Source organism: Globicephala melas, chromosome 13, assembly GCF_963455315.2.
Source record: "Globicephala melas chromosome 13, mGloMel1.2, whole genome shotgun sequence".
Classification (NCBI taxonomy): domain Eukaryota; kingdom Metazoa; phylum Chordata; class Mammalia; order Artiodactyla; family Delphinidae; genus Globicephala; species Globicephala melas.
The window spans coordinates 24,622,308-24,641,241 of record NC_083326.1 but is presented as its reverse complement, the minus strand read 5'-3'; the positions used below and the strand labels follow the sequence as shown (position 1 = coordinate 24,641,241).

At 36.6% G+C, this 18,934-nt stretch overlaps 1 protein-coding gene across 5 annotated transcripts in view; it reads left to right on the top strand.

Moving 5' to 3' along the window:
* Positions 1-18,934, top strand: part of NETO1 (neuropilin and tolloid like 1) — a 99,039-nt gene that overhangs the window by 42,436 nt on the left and 37,669 nt on the right. For 4 of the 5 annotated variants that reach the window (XM_030868290.2, XM_030868288.2, XM_060310242.1 and 1 more), the window contains exons 5-7: positions 8,713-8,754; positions 8,869-8,996; positions 17,907-18,135. In XM_030868290.2, coding sequence (XP_030724150.1) covers positions 8,713-8,754; positions 8,869-8,996; positions 17,907-18,135 — 399 coding nt within the window. Of the gene's footprint in view, positions 1-8,712; positions 8,755-8,868; positions 8,997-17,906; positions 18,136-18,418; positions 18,774-18,934 lie in introns of those variants that run through there. The other variant, XM_060310243.1, reaches the window with a different exon arrangement.

Here is an 18,934-nt window from a genome sequence, read left to right as displayed (position 1 = left end):
AGAGGGCGTGGTCAGCTCGTGGACATTGTTCTGATTGGTTGGTGGTGAGGTAATGGGGAGTCAGCATCATCAGCCTTGTGCTTCCAACTGTCTGGGGTCTACAGGCTTGCGGGCAGCATACCGTTAACTCCTCCCACGTGGCAGGGGTTTCTGTATCTGCAAAACAACTCAAAGATACTGGTCTGTGTATCCCTTTTTAGGGGGAACCAGGACCCTGCCCCAAGGCTGCACTATTTTTTCTTTGACTGTTCCTCCCTGGTCTCTGCATCCCCTCCCTTCCTTAATTAGCAACTGTTTGGACCTGCTCCTTGGAACTCAGGGAAGGTCAGGGAGGCTGAATGAAGCCCATTTCTGTAATCCAGAAATGGGGGACACAGAAAGGCTTTTGTGCCCAGGAGATCCCGCTCAGTATCACTTACTGGATGAATGAATAAGGGCATTCTGAGAGAATTTGGTGGCAGGGGAGCGGTTTTCTAATAATCAAGAACTTCCCTGGTTTCCTTTGAACAGAAAATGGAATATATTCTCTGATAGCTAATTCAAATATACAAACACTAGTTTTGGATGATCTAGTTTTTTAAAAATTGTCTTTATTATTCTTTTGGTCTTCTGATGATTTCTTCTTCCCTCCTGCCCTCAAGGTTTTTCTCTATTCTGTATAGTAGATACATATTTTCTGCATAGAATAATAGTATTGCCTTGTGACTATCAAGAACAAACATTGCAAAAGCCTATTTAATATGAACACAAGCAAAGTCCAGCACCAGCCTCTGTGCATTCATCTCATAAGAAAGAATATATTTTCTCAATATATTTAGAATTATGAATACAAGTATCTTGAGGAAACATAATCTATTTCAGCTAAGTAAATAAAATAAGGGAGCAATACGTCTCTACAGGCCATGCAAATGTCAATAATATTTTATGGGGCTTGCAAGCTTCCCTCCTAAAATTCTCATAAGTTTTGATTTCTAAAACTCGTATATGAATAAATTTTATGTTAAACTAGAAAAAAGAAGTCATGGTATGTAAACTCTATGCCAACATTAAGACCCTTAGGGAGGCAAACTCAGTATGAAGCTGTAATTGTCATAGATATCAGTAATCCTTTAAAAGAGGCTTAAAATAATTGTGCTATGAATTTTGTACTAGAAAGATGTTTCTTCTAGAGTGAAATAAATTGGATTAGTAACATACTATGATGATGCAAGCTATCTTAGTACTGCGCTGTCAAGTCTTTGTTTTTGTTTTTTTGCAATCAATTTTTCAAACAGCATCTTAAATTCAGTCAACCGATTTCCAAAACCACAAGCAGTGCTTTTCAATCTTGACTAGGAAGCAAGGTGTCGACAGTGATGGACTGAAGGCAGGTAAAATAGGACAGGAAAGTACCCATTGAAGTGGACAGTTAGTTTTGATGCAAAAGCTGATTTAATAAAGATACGCGTACAGACATTACAGGATTTCAAAAGTAAGCAGAGATGAGAAGTGGAGACGTTAGGAGCTCATGACATAATTCAGGATGTGTGAGATGGTGGAAATTTGATGAAAATATTGATTATCTTTCTCTAAGACAAGCCCGTCAGGTGGTTGAGCTGTGCATTACAAACATATTAAAGTATCAAAGTTGATTTCTATAATCAGAGGGTTTTGCAGGTATAGTTACATGGCCACAGCAGGCAATTACATTTTCCCATAACTGTTGTAGCAACGCTACTGTGCTCTGTGGTATAACGACACACTTGTGCTATAAAAGCCTAAACCAGGGGGCTTCCCTGGTGGCGCAGTGGTTGAGAGTCCGCCTGCCGATGCAGGAGACACGGGTTCATGCCGCGGAGCGGCTGGGCCCGTGAGCCATGGCCCCTGAGCCTGCACGTCCGGAGCCTGTGCTCCGCAACGGGAGAGGCCACAACAGTGAGAGGCCCGCGTACCGCAAAAAAAAAAAAAAAAAAAAAAAAAAAGCCTAAACCAGCATCTTGATTTTAGCTAAGAAAAATATGTTTCAGAAATACTTAGTGATTTGTTCAAAGTTTTAGGTTTTGGACCAGAGCAAGTTTATTTTCCTAAAGTTGTTGAACCCCCGTTTTGTTCATTTGTAAAATGAAGATGCCTCTGATTTTGATTTAGTCATAATCTAATCAGATAAACAATAATTTACTGAAAGTCCAACTACAATGTGGCTAGCATTGTGGAAATTTCCTTGGAATATAAAATAAATGAATTGCACAGTCCTGAGTTAATAAATTGTAAGTTAGATTTTTGTTGGGAGAAGGCATTTACCCATAATTCAAAGATGGCGTTCATTCAGGCAGAAGTTCTGAAATATTTTGGTCTCAAAAGCCCTATCTTCTTCTTTTGTCTAACAGATAGACAGATGTACAGACATGGCTAAGCTTGCTTATTTTCCTTGAATTCGGGAAATTCCTTGAATTTCCCGCGGCACGTGGGATCTTCCCGGACCGGGTCACGAACCCGTGTCCCCTGCGTCGGCAGGCGGGCTCGCAACCACTGCGCCACCAGGGAAGCCCAGCCCTATCTTCTTTTAAAAAATACTGAAGACCTCAAAATGCTTCAGCTTATTTAGCTATATCATTCAATATTTATCATATTAGACATTTAAACTGATAAAATTTTAAATAGCTATTTATTAATTCATAGAAAAATTACCCTGAAAACCAATTATGTGTTAACATAAAGCATACTTAAAAAAACTGATTAAAGTGAACATATCTATTAATAAATATTAAAATAACAATTAGGGGAATTACATTGTTTCACATTTTTGTAAATCTAATGTCTAGTTTATTAGGGGACAGCTGGATTCTCACATGTGCCTCTGCATTACATCTTTGCAGTGTGTTCTTATGGTTGACGTATATGAAGAAAATTCAGCCTCACAGAGAAATGTAGTTGGAAAAGGGAAGAGTGTTTTCATAGCCTTTTCAGATGGATACTAGCGCAAACTTCAAAAAGCGATAGTTTCTTAAAGGTTACTTGCAATGGGGAATGTGAAACTATATCAATGGAGTTTTTGTATTCTGTTAACATTAACATCTATTAATGTATTTTGCTCTTCAAATGCCTCTTTTACCCATGCATAGTTATTTAACACCAAACATCACTAGATGACCGTTACTGGGTCACGGGTATATGCTGCTCTTCCAAATACGAACATATTTCATTATTCAATGTCAAAAAGCACACTTGTTCACATAAACAACAATCACATTGAAAAATTATTTAAGTATGAGGAACTGTCAGATACACAGTGATGGATACATTTTTGTTTGATCGGAGGTGGAATTTTATCTTTGGCAGCAAATATTTTCAATTTGTTTTCCTTAAAGTCAAAAGATTCACTATGTTCTTCCTGCAGAAAAGTCAGCAGATTCACTGCGTTCTTCCTGCGGAAAAGATATGTATTCAAAATGTTACATTTTTAAAAATTAGCAATTTTGAGCGCCTCATCAAGGAGACTTTAAAGGAAAATTGTTTTTTTTACCCCCGAGAATGCATGGAGATGAATTATACAATGACTACTAACAGCTGAGGTTTGGTGCCATTGTCTTGATTTGGGATAAAGCATCAGCAGTTTTATTCACCACTGCCTTTGCACTATCAATGCAACTGTCAACACAGATGTTTCAGTATGTCATAAGATTTAAAAGTCATCCAACATTTGGATATTTCAGTACTTCTTGCATTTGTTGCCAAGCATTCGCATGAAAGAAGATCTGTGATGATTGGTCCATGCTGACGCTGAACGAATTCAAGGAAAATAAGCAAGCTTAGCCATGTCTGTACATCTGTCTATCTGTTAGACAAAAGTGAGGTTCTGTAGAAAGATATTAACTCTGTTTCCTTGTTTAAAGCTAAAACTTTCTATCAGCAAGTTACTATATGGTTGGAAAGCAACAGTGTCCTGGGTTTGTCTTTTTTTTTTTAAACTACTTTTCAACCAGTAGACATTCAGCAATGGCAGCTGACTAAAGGCATTGCTTTATTAGTTTCTCAGGTCTTATGTGTGCTTCTCCAGCCAATACAATACAATAACCTACTTTGTAACATGTTTCAGTGACTGTCATTTTTAATTTGAAAAGTGTAACAAATGACTTTTAGCTTTTGATTTTGTTTTGTTTTGCAATATTATTTTTTGTTTATTCAAAATTTTCCCAGTTAAATAGTTATATGTAATAACTATATAATTATATAACATTATCTCATATACTTTTACAACTATTATATTAACATGTGTTATTTCGCCATAAAATAAAAAAATATTATTTTTTTTTAATATTTAAAGACTCATTGTAGACCTTTATTAGGAAAATTAGAAGACTTGCTTTCTCAACCCAACTGCACAGTTTAACATCTAACGATGCTGAAAAAGAAATTGGAATAACAGAGTTCTCTGACTCATGGAAGTGAAGGATCTACTCCAAAGAAAATGAACTAAACTCTAAATAAGAAACAAAAGTATAATGAAATCTGTTCTTTCCCAGGCTTCAGAGATGTTAACATTTAACTGACTGTTATGCAATAGGACATTTTTGAATGGTATTATTGCATTTGTTCAGTTGTGGCATAATTTTGAGGTCGATCATTAAAGAAAAAGAACTGAATTTTTCAACCATAAATGTGATGAACTCTTTAAAATCCGAAAATTAGCTGTTATAGCTTTCAAACTAGATATGCAAAAGCCACCAAAGCATCTTACAAGGTAAATTGTCACAGTGGCTGGAGAGGACACACAATACTGAGAGAGTTTTAGCTTTTAAAGAGCATATTAACATCTACATTTAAAATATTCAATACTTCCCAAACAATTATTTGTCTCAAAATAATGTTGGCGATCAAACTGTCACAATAAAACTACCAGAAAGTATTTTTCTTCCTAAATCACAATAGGGCAAATTATTGACATCAACGAGGCTGAAGGAAAGATAGCTTTTGTCTTCTTTTCATTTCTTATGCGAAGCTTTTTCATTTGATTCAGAGTAGATTTCTCCTTTCCATAAATAAGAGACCGCTTTGAAATATCAGTTTCATTCTTTTCTCCAACTTTGGATATAGACAGTGTAATGGTGATGGAGAAAATGAGGCTTAGTCTCCTCCATCTCTGACAAATGTCCATCCTTCACAGTAAGAAACCTATATTATAAATATATTTTATTTCATGGGAAATACTGTTAAATTTCATAATACTTACACTTTTATCTATGTGTGTGTATTTATAAAATAGGACAGAGAAATGTACTAATTCTAGCTGTGCTTCCATGTAGGCTCAAGACAAAATTCAAGGTTTCAAAACTAGAATGTATTGGACAAAAATGGGGTTACAGGGATTATAGCAGGGAAAATTAAAGATAATATGTCATTTTAGTAGGATTATGAAACACTTTAGCCTTTGGGTCTCATGAAAGGGTCTCATGGACCCTAGGGGCCCTTGACCATAACTTCAGCCTTGAAGAACGCTGGGTTAGGGGAATAATAGCTGTAATAACAACAACAAACAATCTAAAACCTCAGTAATTTCACATTATTAAAGTTTACTACTGCTTGCTCATTTAGCCTAATCAGGAAAAGGCTGTACTCCACACATTCATTTAGGAATTGGAGCTGATGGGGTTCTGCGTTGCCAATGTCTGCCTTCTGAGGTTGACCAGGGGAGAAAGTGGGAGTGGATAATTTTTTCAAGAAGTTTTTATGAGCCCAGCCTTTAAGTAAACTTCAACGCTTTGTCCACATTTCATTAGACATGGTATCCTCAGTTGCAAGGGAGGCTGGAAACATAGTCAGCTGTGTGCCAGGAAGAAAAAGATGCAGGTTTAGTAAATAGGAGGTCAGTCTTGAATATAGCACCTAATTTGATAGATTTCCTGTGAGAGCCTCTGAATTGGAAAAGTGTAGGTATAAAGCATTGTACATATGTCAACAATATAAGAAAATCACGTCGGTGTAATGTAATTTCAATAACATTCAATAACATTTATTGTGCATGCATTATGTCCAAGCAGTGTCCTTTGTCCTGGATAAAGGGAGGAAGAATAGACGTAAAGGCCCTTGTAGAGCGTACTTCCTTATATGGGAGTAGGTGGTCAATAAAAAGCTAACAACTGGCAAAATAATTGTGATAAAAGAAACCACGAAGGGAGAAAAGAAAGTGGGAGTCAAAGAAAATGGGAGTCAATGACCCTTGGAGAGGGTCATCCAGAAGACCTTTCCTCAGAGATATTTGAGCCAAGAACTGAAGGATGAGAAGGATTCACAGGTGCAGAGCCCTGGGGAGAGATACTGAAGACAGAGAAAAGAGCAAGGTCAAATTGCCGAGGATGAGAACAGCCTAGAACGTTGTAGAAATAGAAAGGGTCCATGTGTTTTGAGAGGAAAGAGCAGAGGTTAGCAGTCTAGGGTATGTTGGCCCAGGCGGTCTGGGGCAAGAACACACAGGACTTTATAGTCCATTACAGAGAGTTGTGGCTTTAACTTAAGGGCAATGGAAAGCCAGGTGCATTTCATGATTTGATTTGTATTTCTCAAAGTTTATTCAGGTTGCTTAGTGGAGAATAGATTTGGGGAGCTGTAGAGTAGTAGATGACTATTAAGTCCAAGGTCATTGTGCTTCTGCATAATAATTTATGTCATTGCCCTGGACACCCTGAAGCAATAAGTCAATCTCAATATTCTTAAATTCAGTGTAGGCTGTTTTTAAAAATTATGTCGTTTATTTTCTGTCATTTATTTTACAGCTCGTAGGGGCCATGTGTTATCGTGATTGTGGTATTACTGGTGCCTAATTCAAATGGAATTGCAGAAATGATTTTTTCCTAAAGATTTTTTTTTAAACAATCAGTGCTCTCACCATTAATACAACGACAAAAATACATTTTCAATTCTCAGAACTGGAATTTCTCTCAACGTTGTCTAGCATGAGTTATAAAAATGACAAATCTTCGCCTTCAAGCTAGAGAAGAAAATACTAACTACAGTCCCACAAGAATCATAGCAACAGCCATGCAAGGCTGAAGCATTCTCATCAAAAAGGAGATAGTGAGTAGCAATGCTGACCATTATGAAAAGTAGTAAAAAGGATATAATAAAGAATCCAGATAACTGGGGTAGGCAAGCTTGGTGGGTGGGTCTCTTCAATACCAATAAAAGTGCTTAACCGTGACAGCCAATCTGAGTAATTCTATACAAAACTGTTCTTTTCTTGTACATAGTAGGTATTACATATACATTTCTTGAAAGAATAACCAAATATCCATTGATTTAGATGAAGGAAAAAAATCTCTGCCAGGAGGAGGCCTGACCCAAGTAGACTATGTTTCCTCATTTCTGTTTCTTTCATGGATATTGCATGCAGGTATTTCTTTCTGTCTTTCTTTTCCAAAAAAGCAAAAGAACTGTTTTCAAAACAGTTATACAAAGGAATTTGTATCTCGATTCAAAATTTATTACCACTGGTATTCTACTAGTGTCCTGCAATAAAGTGAGTCTAAGTAGGTGATATAACTAAATTGTAGGGGGGCCAATCCAGGACTTTCAGATTCAACAGATCAGTGCACATTGCTGTTTAAAAACAAACACACAAAAAATTCAATATTTTCTTTAGTAGAAAAAACAAAAAAACCTGTAGTGACGAGAAGTACCCTAGTAAAATCAGCCTGCGGTTATGGATTTGGTGCGTTCACACGCACAGATGCACTAGGAAGCACACTTAGGTACACACGGACATACACGCACACATGGTCTTAATATCCAGGACTAATTCTATCCAGAAAGAGTGCTACCCTTTCATATTTCAGCCCTAGGCCATTATTGAGTGGTGTCTTATGAAACATTTCTAACTTTGTAAGATTTTTGATTTATCACTAATACCCTAGTAGCAAAAAGTAATTAAAATTCACAATCATCTTTTATATTGAATACCATGTGTCTCCAAGATAAATCATAGCCTCTGATGCTCTCACCCATAAATAAGAGAAAATCGATTCAAAGTAACTGAGATTATAGGGATGTGTATTGTTTCAAAAGAGCAAGAAACCCAGAGAAGTGCAACTCCAGGCGAGGTGAGTACAGTGCCCCAGTGATATTCTTAAGGACTCACGGTTCTCCATGGTTCTATTCTGCTCATCATAAGAGTCAGCATTTTCTTACCTTAGCGTCTGTCAACATCACAAGTTGCCCACCACACATGGTCCCAAAGGCGCCAACACAAACATGACCACAACTTGAGCTGGGAAAACTGTATGCCTTGTGTCTGTTTAGTATCAAGGAAAACGTTCTCAGAAGCCCTCAAGTAGGCTCACCTTTATGTTAACGCTGGCTGTAATCAGACAAAATAATTGTATCTAGAAGAGATGGAAGTTTACCCAAACCTTGAATTATCTATGGATACATTTTACAAAAACATCTGTTGTCTGATTATAAAGAAAATGAGTAAGATTTTTACTTGGTTATTAGATGAAGTAATGACATGGGGAGGTTTTTTAAAATGGCTTCTTGATAAAAATCCTGTAGTAATAACATTACATTATGTAAATTAACATTTCAGTCTTAACATTATCATGCACTTTTTATTTAATCATTTAATTTCCCCTCGTATGTTTTATAAGGCACATTCCTGAATAATTTAATGGTATCTTACTCAACCTCATTTTAAGTCCTAAATGCAGAATAAGACTAATTGTCTTTTTCTCAATTTTTAAGATCCTGACTTTAAGGACCTTGGAGTTTTGAAACCATTACCAGGTTGGTAAAAGAGATATTTAATACCGTTCAGAGGCCTTTGTTTTCTGCTATGATATATACTTTCGGTTTATTACTCAAGCTCCATTTTTGTATGTTTGGCATTTCGTTATTTAGTGTGTGAGTTTGAGATGGGCGGCCCTGAAGGCATTGTGGAGTCTATACAAATTATGAAGGAAGGCAAAGCTTCTGCTAGCGAGGCCGTTGATTGCAAGTGGTACATCCGAGCACCTCCACGATCCAAGGTCAGTCTCAAGGTGAAATGCAGGTTTGACAGTTGGCCTGCCAAGTGTCTCCAGCGTGCACTGCTTTGAACCAACTGGACATGCTTCGTTCATTTCAGAGTGCAATCATAAGCTATCATTTTCTTTTAGTTTTGAATTGCAAATCGCCTTCCTCTGTTTAATGTAACTTTCAAGGTCATAAATAATATGGAGAGGATGTTGGAGAGCTCATTGGATAACCTGGATAAGAGACTCTGGGGTAAATCTATCTCTCTGAAAAGTGCATTGAAATGTCACATATAAGCTATGGTTCTGAGCATAACTTATGTCCTTATTGTCAGTATCTGTAGTTTACTTGCTTTTTAATCTAAAATCACATCTATGGAAGAAATTGTCCAGGGCTCACAAAGTCATGTGTCTCTGGAATATAAAATAAACCTGCAACAGGGCTGAGGGACAGACAGTGGTGATCAGGACCATGAAAAAGAGACAGCAGGTCCTTAACTGCCTATTAAACTCCTTGATGATCATCATGAGAAAATGTTGGTCCAGCATCACCAAGTCCTCCATTTTCTTCATAATATGCCCAAAATCTAGATTTTATGTTGATTACCTTGATTTTTTTTAATTTTATCTTTTGGCCATGCTGCACAACGTGTGGGATCTTAGATCCCCGACCAGTGATCAAACGCGCATCCTCTGCAGTGGAAGCATGGAGTCTTAACCACTGGACTGCCAGGGAAGTCCCTGATTACCTTGATTTTTAAATGTTGACGATAAATTTTAAAAGTGGGAAACATTAGACGTATTAAACTAAATATATTGTGGGCCAGATTCAGACTCAGATCACTGTTTTGGAAACACTTGTTTAGAACAACCCCATTCATTCTATTATGGATGTATCTTAAGAAATATTGGGATGAGTAATTTTGTGCCAGTAGCCGTCACAGGTTTAGAGTGTCTGTTATTTGCTTATTCTCCCTTTATTGTCATCCTTCATTTATAGAATATAGTTACAACCAAGCTTTACTGATTTATTAGATTTGGAGTTGCCCATTTGTTGAGGTTGAAACAGTTTGTTATTTAATTAATTGACTTAGTGATGCTATAAACTCTCAAGCACTGTGCTGAGGAAATGAAAAATTATGCTGTCCTCCTGTTTCCAGTTTAATCCTTAGACAACTATGTATCAAAATAATCCATGGAATATGACAAGATCATTATGGTATTTATAAGGTGTAGTAGAGTGAGGGAAAGGACCACATATAGCTGGTGAGGAGAATCAAGGGTGGAATCAAATTGCATTGCAGGGCGTCCTCTGAATCTTAATGAGAAATGGTGCTGTCAGGTAGACAAGGTGGGAAAGTCTTCATGTAGAGTGAATAGCATCTGGAAGGTCATAGGATCATAAGAGAGCATGCTTTTTCAGGAATTAAAGGAACGGCATGTGACCAATGAAAGCAGAACTATGGAGGTGAGTGGTTAAGCTGAAGGGCTCTGTCCATTCCCCTAAAGAGCCCAGATTTATCCTGAGTGTGTTAGTGATACATGGAAGAGTGTGAAACAGGAAAGTGATGTGATCAGATCTGCATTTTTGAAGAACAGATTTTCCCTGTCTAGAAAAGACAGAGGTGTTAACACCTCAAGCTATAGATACAAAAGAATTTGGTGGCTGGATATTTAGGATGAGGGAAAAATAAAACTCATGTCTGAGGGAGTTGGTATTTCAGGAAGTATTTTTGTCCTTCTTCACTTGATTGCCCGTGAATATGTCTTTGGGGTTCGCATATAATTTGGCAGGGTGGAACACTTTCCCCAAGCTTCTGGTTATGGAGATTCAGACCATGGTCCAAGTTCCAGCTTTGCCACTGCAGGTCTCTTTGCATCTGAACAAGTCTTTAAAAAGTTAATTGCATTATGAAGAAAGACACAGTGATTCCTCCTTCAAAAAAAAATCCAAGGCTACTGGTGACATAAAACCCAACCCACTACAAAGATAATGTGAGAGCTAGATTGCAGTTGATTATGCTCCCTTACATAATCTGTGGGTTCACATGTGCTGTTTATTTTCCTTAAACTCTATGAGTGAAAGATTTTATAGATTTTTTTTCAACAGGGAATATTTGAGTCCCACCTCATGGTCATAACTAGCACCTTTGTCACCTCAGTGTCAAAGAGACAGTTTCTATGGAATTGCAAACACACAACCATTTCCTTCCAGCTGGTGAATAGACTGTCTTCGGTACAATTGCAGATCAACAATACCCAGTGTACCTGCCTGTTACAGAATTTGGCATTCTGTGACCCAAAGGGGAAACCACCTGCAGAGCTGGACAAAGCCGCCTGCAGAGCTGGCTCTATTGTGACAGACTTTCTCTGTTAAATTAAAGGTTAGGGGATAGGAAGTGGCTTTGAATAACTGTCGAGAAAAGCAAGAACTGGAGATGACAGCCTATGTGGGCTTTCTATTTATATGGAGTTCCTAGCAGCCTCGGAGAACAGACTATCAAAGCGCAAGTTAAACCTGAAATGGCTCATGTGAATATTTGAATGATAACTAGTGACGGAAACATATTACACAATGAAAGTGCAAAATAGCTACTGGGGTTCTATTAAAATTTACATCAAGTGTATGTTGCTCCTCAGCCTCTTCACAAACAGAAAATACAATATCTGATATTTCCTTTGTTTGAGAATTGTAATACGGATGATCGCCTTTAATTAGAATGTGATTAACCCAGATTTCTTAGAAACTGGAATACCAGAGCCAGAAAGAAAGTTGGAAATACGTTACTGATGTGTCCTTTAACAGATGAATACGTTGAGTCAGGATAGTGAAGTTGGTTAACGATGGGATGTCGAAATATGCCTCTGTAAGCAACGCTTTGGTTTTCATACAGATTCTAGAGCAAGGGTGGTAGGAGAGTATTATGGTGTCTAGTTCTGGATCTGGTCCAGGAGAGAATCATTAGAGAAGAATGTTGGATGAGCCCATCGTGGTAACAATGTCAGTTTCATGAAGGCTGAGACTTATTTCTCTCTAGATACCCAGTACCAAGAAAAATCTGTCATTCAGTTAAAACGCGTGGAAAAAATAAACTGATGTATACATATCTAGAAAAATGGACATGGTGACAATCTTCAAGCATATGAAGAACTGTTAGGAGACAGAAATAAGAGGATAAGGCTTAATCTGCATGTTTTCAAGTACTGCAATTTATTTGTATGCTTGAATCTAGAGAAATATTCAATATTAAGAAGGTTTTTGTTTTTTATTTTAATAATGGAGATGCCCAAAGATCAAATGAGATTCCATGGGAGGAATCCAAGTAAAATTTGGCAGGGATTTTATATAATAATTAAAAAGTCAAGTAATTTTTTGGCATAGATAATATTAAACTCCTTTTCAGACCAAAACTTGATGAATCTATGATAAGTAACTGCTTAAATATTTGATTAGTTAGTAAAAGGGCTGAAGCCAGTTCTCCATGTCCTGACTCGAAGTCCAGTGTGATGTCACAAAACCACACTATTTGGGGAAATTGTCAAATTTGTTAAGACAAGAAAATAAATAAATCAAAAGACTTTTAAAAGTGTATACATGAAGATAATTAATTTAATGATTAAGGTCTTGGGAGAATAAAACTAGCTTTTATTAATTACCCATCATTTAAAACTTCAAATTAATTTTTAAATGTTACTTAATTCAAAATACTTTGATAAAAAACAGAAAAACTTGACAAATACAATAAATCAATCTTTTATAGTGAAGTTGAGTTTTCAGCCTCATATGACCTTAGCAAAAAAACACAGTCCAGCTCACCAATATTTCTTTTTTTGTTTGTTTGTTTGTTTGTTTGTTTTTTGCGGTACGCGGGCCTCTCACTGCTGCTGCCTCTCCCGCTGCGGAGCACAGGCTCCGGACGCGCAGGCTCAGCGGCCATGGCTCACGGGCCCAGCCGCTCCGCGGCATGTGGGATCTTCCCAGACCAGGGCACGAACCCGTATCCCCTGCATCGGCAGGCGGACTCTCAACCACTGCGCCACCAGGGAAGCCCGTATTTCTAACCTATAGATAATATATGGGCATTGTTTGAAGCTGCTCAGTTTGTGGTAATTTGTTATGGGATCAAGGAGAAAATTAATGCACCAGGCAAAGGGTAGCAACAATAATTGTTGACAATGATAAGTTTAGGGATTCTAAAGATTGAGTCTGCTCTTATTATCTCCAAAATGAAAATAAAAATTGGGTAAACAGATTGAAAATCTTAACTGATTAGATAACTACCAGTGTTATGGTTCAACTTTGTTTTTAAATGAAATCTCAGTTTTGTAGCATCAGATTTTGGAGGGTTACTCAGATGGACCTGAAATATTTTGATACTTGTCTGTGCATGCCAGAAAACCATTTTAATATGGCTGTATCTGGGTTTGTTGTGTGGGGTGTGTGTTTTTTCAATAGTATGATGTTCTGGTTTTTTCCTCCAAATAAAGTGCTACCCTCTAAATTCATGGGATATTCTACCTAAAATTATAAGGCCTGGCAAGTCCAGCCACAAATAAAAAGCAACCACAGAAATCCTGGGTTACACGCTTTTTAGAATGTAGCTTTAGTTATCAAAGTGTAAAGCAATATGGAAACCATGGTTAACGTTTTTCAGACTGTGGTGTATTTAATTTGTATTTATCATGGAGAAAACGTTTCTGGCAAATCTTAAATAATTGCGCCAAACAATGTTTGTATTTTGCATATCATTGTGACATGAGAGGAGAGAGCCGGTTGAATGGTTGGTATTACACATTTGTAAGTATATTAACTTAGTAAATCGTTAGCTAGATTTACTTGCTTTAAGTATATGAAAGGGATTCTGCTGTCTACATTAGTGTGATTTGGAAGACAGATATCACTAGAAATTGTTTATGTGTTCTGAAGCCTCCCACGTCCTATTCAATAAATCATTTTGTCAGCTCCAACTCTTTGTGATTGATTAGAAAGAAGAATGCCTCAAAATGATTCACGGAGAGGAGATTGTAATCTGACTATTTTACTGGAGTTATATATGATTCTGTTTATCACTTTCTCTTTTCTTCAGCAGAGAGACTAACGCGCTTTCTGTGGTTTTCTACCTTGAGTGAAAACATTGTCATATGGCATTCTTCCCCTTAGTGATATTACGGCACAAGGTTTAAGCTGATGAGATGTCATCTAAATCCTAATGTAGGGAGGGTTTTTATATGATATATACTATAGCTAGTGTGGGAAAACTTGAGCACTTTTCTGGCTAATGGCATTTGGCTTTTGCAGCAACACCTCTGTGCCCAGTAAAGCTAATACCCACTGGAATATTTTACTTCTTTTTTTAAACTATTAAAAAAAATTTTAATGATTGAATGCTTCAGAAGTGAATATATAAAATCTAGTGACTGTAATCGTTCACTTCCTCTATGAATAGTATTCTGTCTAATAAGAATAGTCTTTCGATACAGAAGGTTCTTCGACTTCAGCCATTGCCCTTCATGTAAGAATGCAAACCATTCACCTCCCGTGGAAGTTCACACTCTCTAGAACTGTCAAATGAGAACACATGGGCCGAATATGCAAATTGTCTTTCTAACTACAGCAGTATTCTTCTATAAGATAATCTTATTTTTAAAGAAAATTTAAGACAGCCATTTACTTCAGAGAGACACATTTATTTTCTGTGAACGTTATTCATATCTCAATCGTCAATATGTTTCTTAGCCCCTTTAGAAATGCTTATTTGTCGATTTTGTTGGAGTTTGTTTTTATTCAAGACTATAACATTCTTTCTGGAATATCAGTCTTTGAAAATTTTCAAAAAATTTATATGCAGCTGCAAAGTTTGATACTAAGGAGAAAAGTGTCAGGCATATCTGAGTTCAATACCAATCTATTACTAAAGGGCCTGTGTCACTTTGAGAAAGTTACTTAGCTTTTCTAAACCTTGGTGTGTTTTTTCATTTTAAAATAGTTGTTATAATAGTGTGTATTACTGTTGAGAGATTTGAGTGAAATAATGTGTTAGCTCAATGTCTTAAGTTATTGCCAGTACACGACGCAAATACTAAGTTAGTATGTTAAGTTGTGTTTCTGAAATAATTGTTCAGACATGTTCGGCCACTGAATCACTCAACCTGAAAATGTCACAGGATCAAATATCTTTCTTTCTTGAATCAGTCAAGTGATTACTTTATTTTTCTTTCTGTGGGGATGGTGTTTGCTTTTTATAGCTTTGTAAGGGCATTGGAGGGAGGGGTTTTCAGTTACCCTACTCAGTGTTTTCTCCTGTTAGTAACTATGTACGTTTACAATTGTAATTGCATATTCTTTTGAGGTCTAATAAACTATGTTGGAGTCATTGTATAGTATTTGAGAATATAGATATATATTTGATTTTTGTTGCATTTAACAACTTTTTTACTTTCTAAGAATACCTAGATTTTATAGGTATTTACATTTTTTATATTTTTATAGTGTTTTCAATTTGTTTACTTTTATTCAGGATGGGGCTAGTGAAGCGCTCTTTAAAACAAAAGTTTAGGATTTTAATACTACTTAAGGCTTTCACGTTGATTTACTTATTTTCCTTGAGCAAAAGCTATTTTGTCTCCTGTGCTCCAGCTTCCTGGTAAAGGTCATCTAACTACAGACCCAGTTCCTTTTTACAAATCCTTGTGAAAATTTGAAAAACAAACCAGTTAGTAGAAACTTGGAAGGTTTAACATTTTCAGATATGCCTTCCTAGGGTGGACAATTTGGAATTTTCTGGATAATTTTCAGGAATGTAACATTTGGTTGGGAAGAGTGCATCCAAGATGGGCTACATGAGTAATATTTGAACTTTTCATAGAATAAAACAAAGCAATGACGGAGGAATGAAGAACAGGCAGGCTTTCCTAGGCTGTATGTTTTATAAGATCGCAGTAATGGCAGTTAATTTAAAGTCAGTATCAAAGTATTTGGGAATTTTGGGATAGCTTCCAACTGAGATGTTACAGATTGCATATACATGAAAACCTGCTCACCATGCAAAGCATAATGAAACTACAGTGCTTTCCATTGTTTCTTAGTTTTGTCCATTTCCCCCTATGTTTCTCTTTTTGTTCTTCCTCCTGAGAGTTATGTGACGATTTCCTGCCATGGGACTCACATTTTATTTACACTCAATTCCTTATGAGTCTGCAACATATGACGTATATGCTTTTATGTCACAGTTTAGTTATAAATACCTTGTTTTGAAAATGATTGCATGTCATTTTCTACAGCAAATAATAAAATGTCAATTATTCTATGTAATTATCATGACTTATGGCACTCAAAACAAAGTCTGGGGTATAGGTGCCCAATGAATGTGAGACAGATGCTGAAAAAATGAAGTTAATAAAGAAAACAGAATTTCCAGTCAGTAGGTCATTAAACGTACATCTGTGCAAATTTTATGGAGTGAGTGCTTAACATACACAGCACAGGGTGTAACACTGCGAATCAAATAAGTACACCACCACCCCAGCTTTTCAGGAACACACAGTTTAGCAAAAAGTACATATAACCTGTAACTAAAGCTTAAAATATGTTCAGAATACTTTAGCACAAAGGGAGAATCATGCCGCCGTGGTTGGGGAGGGGGAGGGCTGAACATTCTTTTTTTAATATGATTATTATATGTTACAGGTGTACAGCATTATAATTTACCACCTGTGTACTCTGCAGAGTGGTCACCACCACAGGTCTAGTTACCATCCATTCCCATACAGTTGACCCCTTTCACCTGTTTTGCCCACCCTCAACTCACTTCCCCTCTGGTAACAACTAATCTGTTTTTTCTGTCTAAGAGTTTGATTTTGTTTGTTTGTTTTATAGATTCCACATATGTGTGAAATCATAGCGTTTGTCTTTCTCCACCCGACTTACTTCATGTAGGCATAATACCTTCAAGGTCCATCCATGTTGTCACAACTGGCAGGATTTTGTTCTTTTTTATGGCTGAGTAGTAATCCATTATACATAAATATTTATCATTGGTTGAATTAATTGTTTGTGATTTTTAATGCATATTTGTGCAGAGTCAAATAATATCTGATGCTCTTAAAACAGTATGTCTGAAGCAGTATAATATTGTGGAAGGATTATGGACTAGAGAGTTGGAAGGAACTTGTGTCTAATTTGCAATTTATACCATCCGAGTCTGCATTTCCTGAACATGACAATAAAATGTGCCACTTTATAGAGCTGTTGGGCGTATTTAACAGTAATCTATAAAGTAGGTTATACATACGGTACTTTTTACTCATTAAGTGTTAATTTAATTTTTATTTACGTGGACTTAAAATGCCTTGACCCTGTTATGGTGAGAATGATCATAGATTAGCTGTGCTTTTAAAAATATTCTGAACCTCAAAAATGAGGCAGCATAGTTATGTGAAATAATCTAAACAAAGTAAAATCAGAGACGGTCTTTTGAAACCATTTCTGGTTTTGTTTGATATTCGTACAAATTATTTATTTCCCTGAATTTTTGGAAGTGGATTGAAGCCACGGATCTGTAACAAAAATGTATCAGGAATATTTAAAACACATTTGTGCTGATTAAAATAAAACAGTGTGTAAGTATGAAAACTAATAACTGATTCCAGATAAGTTATGAGAAGAAATAAGGATCATTTGTGTAAAAATACTCAGCTATGGGAAATGGTACATTTACCTAAAGAAAGGACAATAACATTTGAAAACAATTTTAAACACAAGTTGATCTGAGTCATACATCTTTACTTTCCACAGGGAAAAAATAATAAGATTGATTGCAATCAAGACTGTCTTGTGAGACAGAAAGAGAAAGGAAGTTCTGGTGCTTGGTGAACTACTCTCCTATATTCATTCTGGGAAATTATCCTCTCTTTGTTGTTTTACAGATCTACTTACGATTCTTGGACTATGAGATGCAGAATTCAAATGAATGCAAAAGGAATTTTGTGGCGGTGTATGATGGAAGCAGCTCCGTGGAGGATCTGAAAGCCAAGTTCTGCAGCACCGTGGCCAATGACGTCATGCTCCGTACAGGTCTCGGGGTCGTCCGCATGTGGGCGGACGAGGGCAGTCGCAACAGCCGGTTTCAGATGCTCTTCACGTCCTTTCAAGAACGTAAGAATCTCTGCACTTCACTGTTTATCCTTCGAATGTGTCAGATGATGCAAATCTCATAAACGGTTGATGGTGTTTTCTTCATGCAGTTTGAGCACAGCAGGCTGCGCCTTAGTAAGTTGTTCACGTCACTGAGATTCCCTTTCCTTCGCTTTGGTCCAGAGACAGGAGAGTTACATATGACCTTTTGATTACCTATATCGGCATATGCATCATAGCCTTGCTTAAGACACGTCACACTATTCAATTGGGAAATGATGAACTTTGTTTGTCTTTTGTTTAGCTCTTACCAAGCTATGGAACTGAGGCAGCAGCTTCCAAATGAAGTTTAAGTCTTAAAAACCTGCATAGAAATATTTGGTAGGTTCTCTTTAGTAAGCTTCTCTTGCCATCCCATTGATTTCAAATAGGTCTGTGACTACAGAGCTCCTATTAAAGTAGGCAAAGGGGAGAATTGCTTGGGAAGAGAGTAAATAGAAAAAGTTCCAGAAAATAGTTTAAACGGCTCAATGGATGACACCCAGAGTTATGGGCAAAGCACAGGAATTTTAGAAAATCCTGTTCTAACAGATAATGAATTATATTAATAGATATATGTTTGAACTGTTCTTTAGAAGCTTTGAATAATTCATGTTTAATAAATTTATACAAATGAAAAATAAACCTAAGAAATTCAGCTTTAAGGAATCAGTCCTTTACCATTTGAAACTATACATTTTTTTAAAACAGAAAAGACAGAATGTTTTTGAAATGTCAAGGATTTCTCAGTGATAGGCAGAGCAATCCCTGTTTTTTCAAT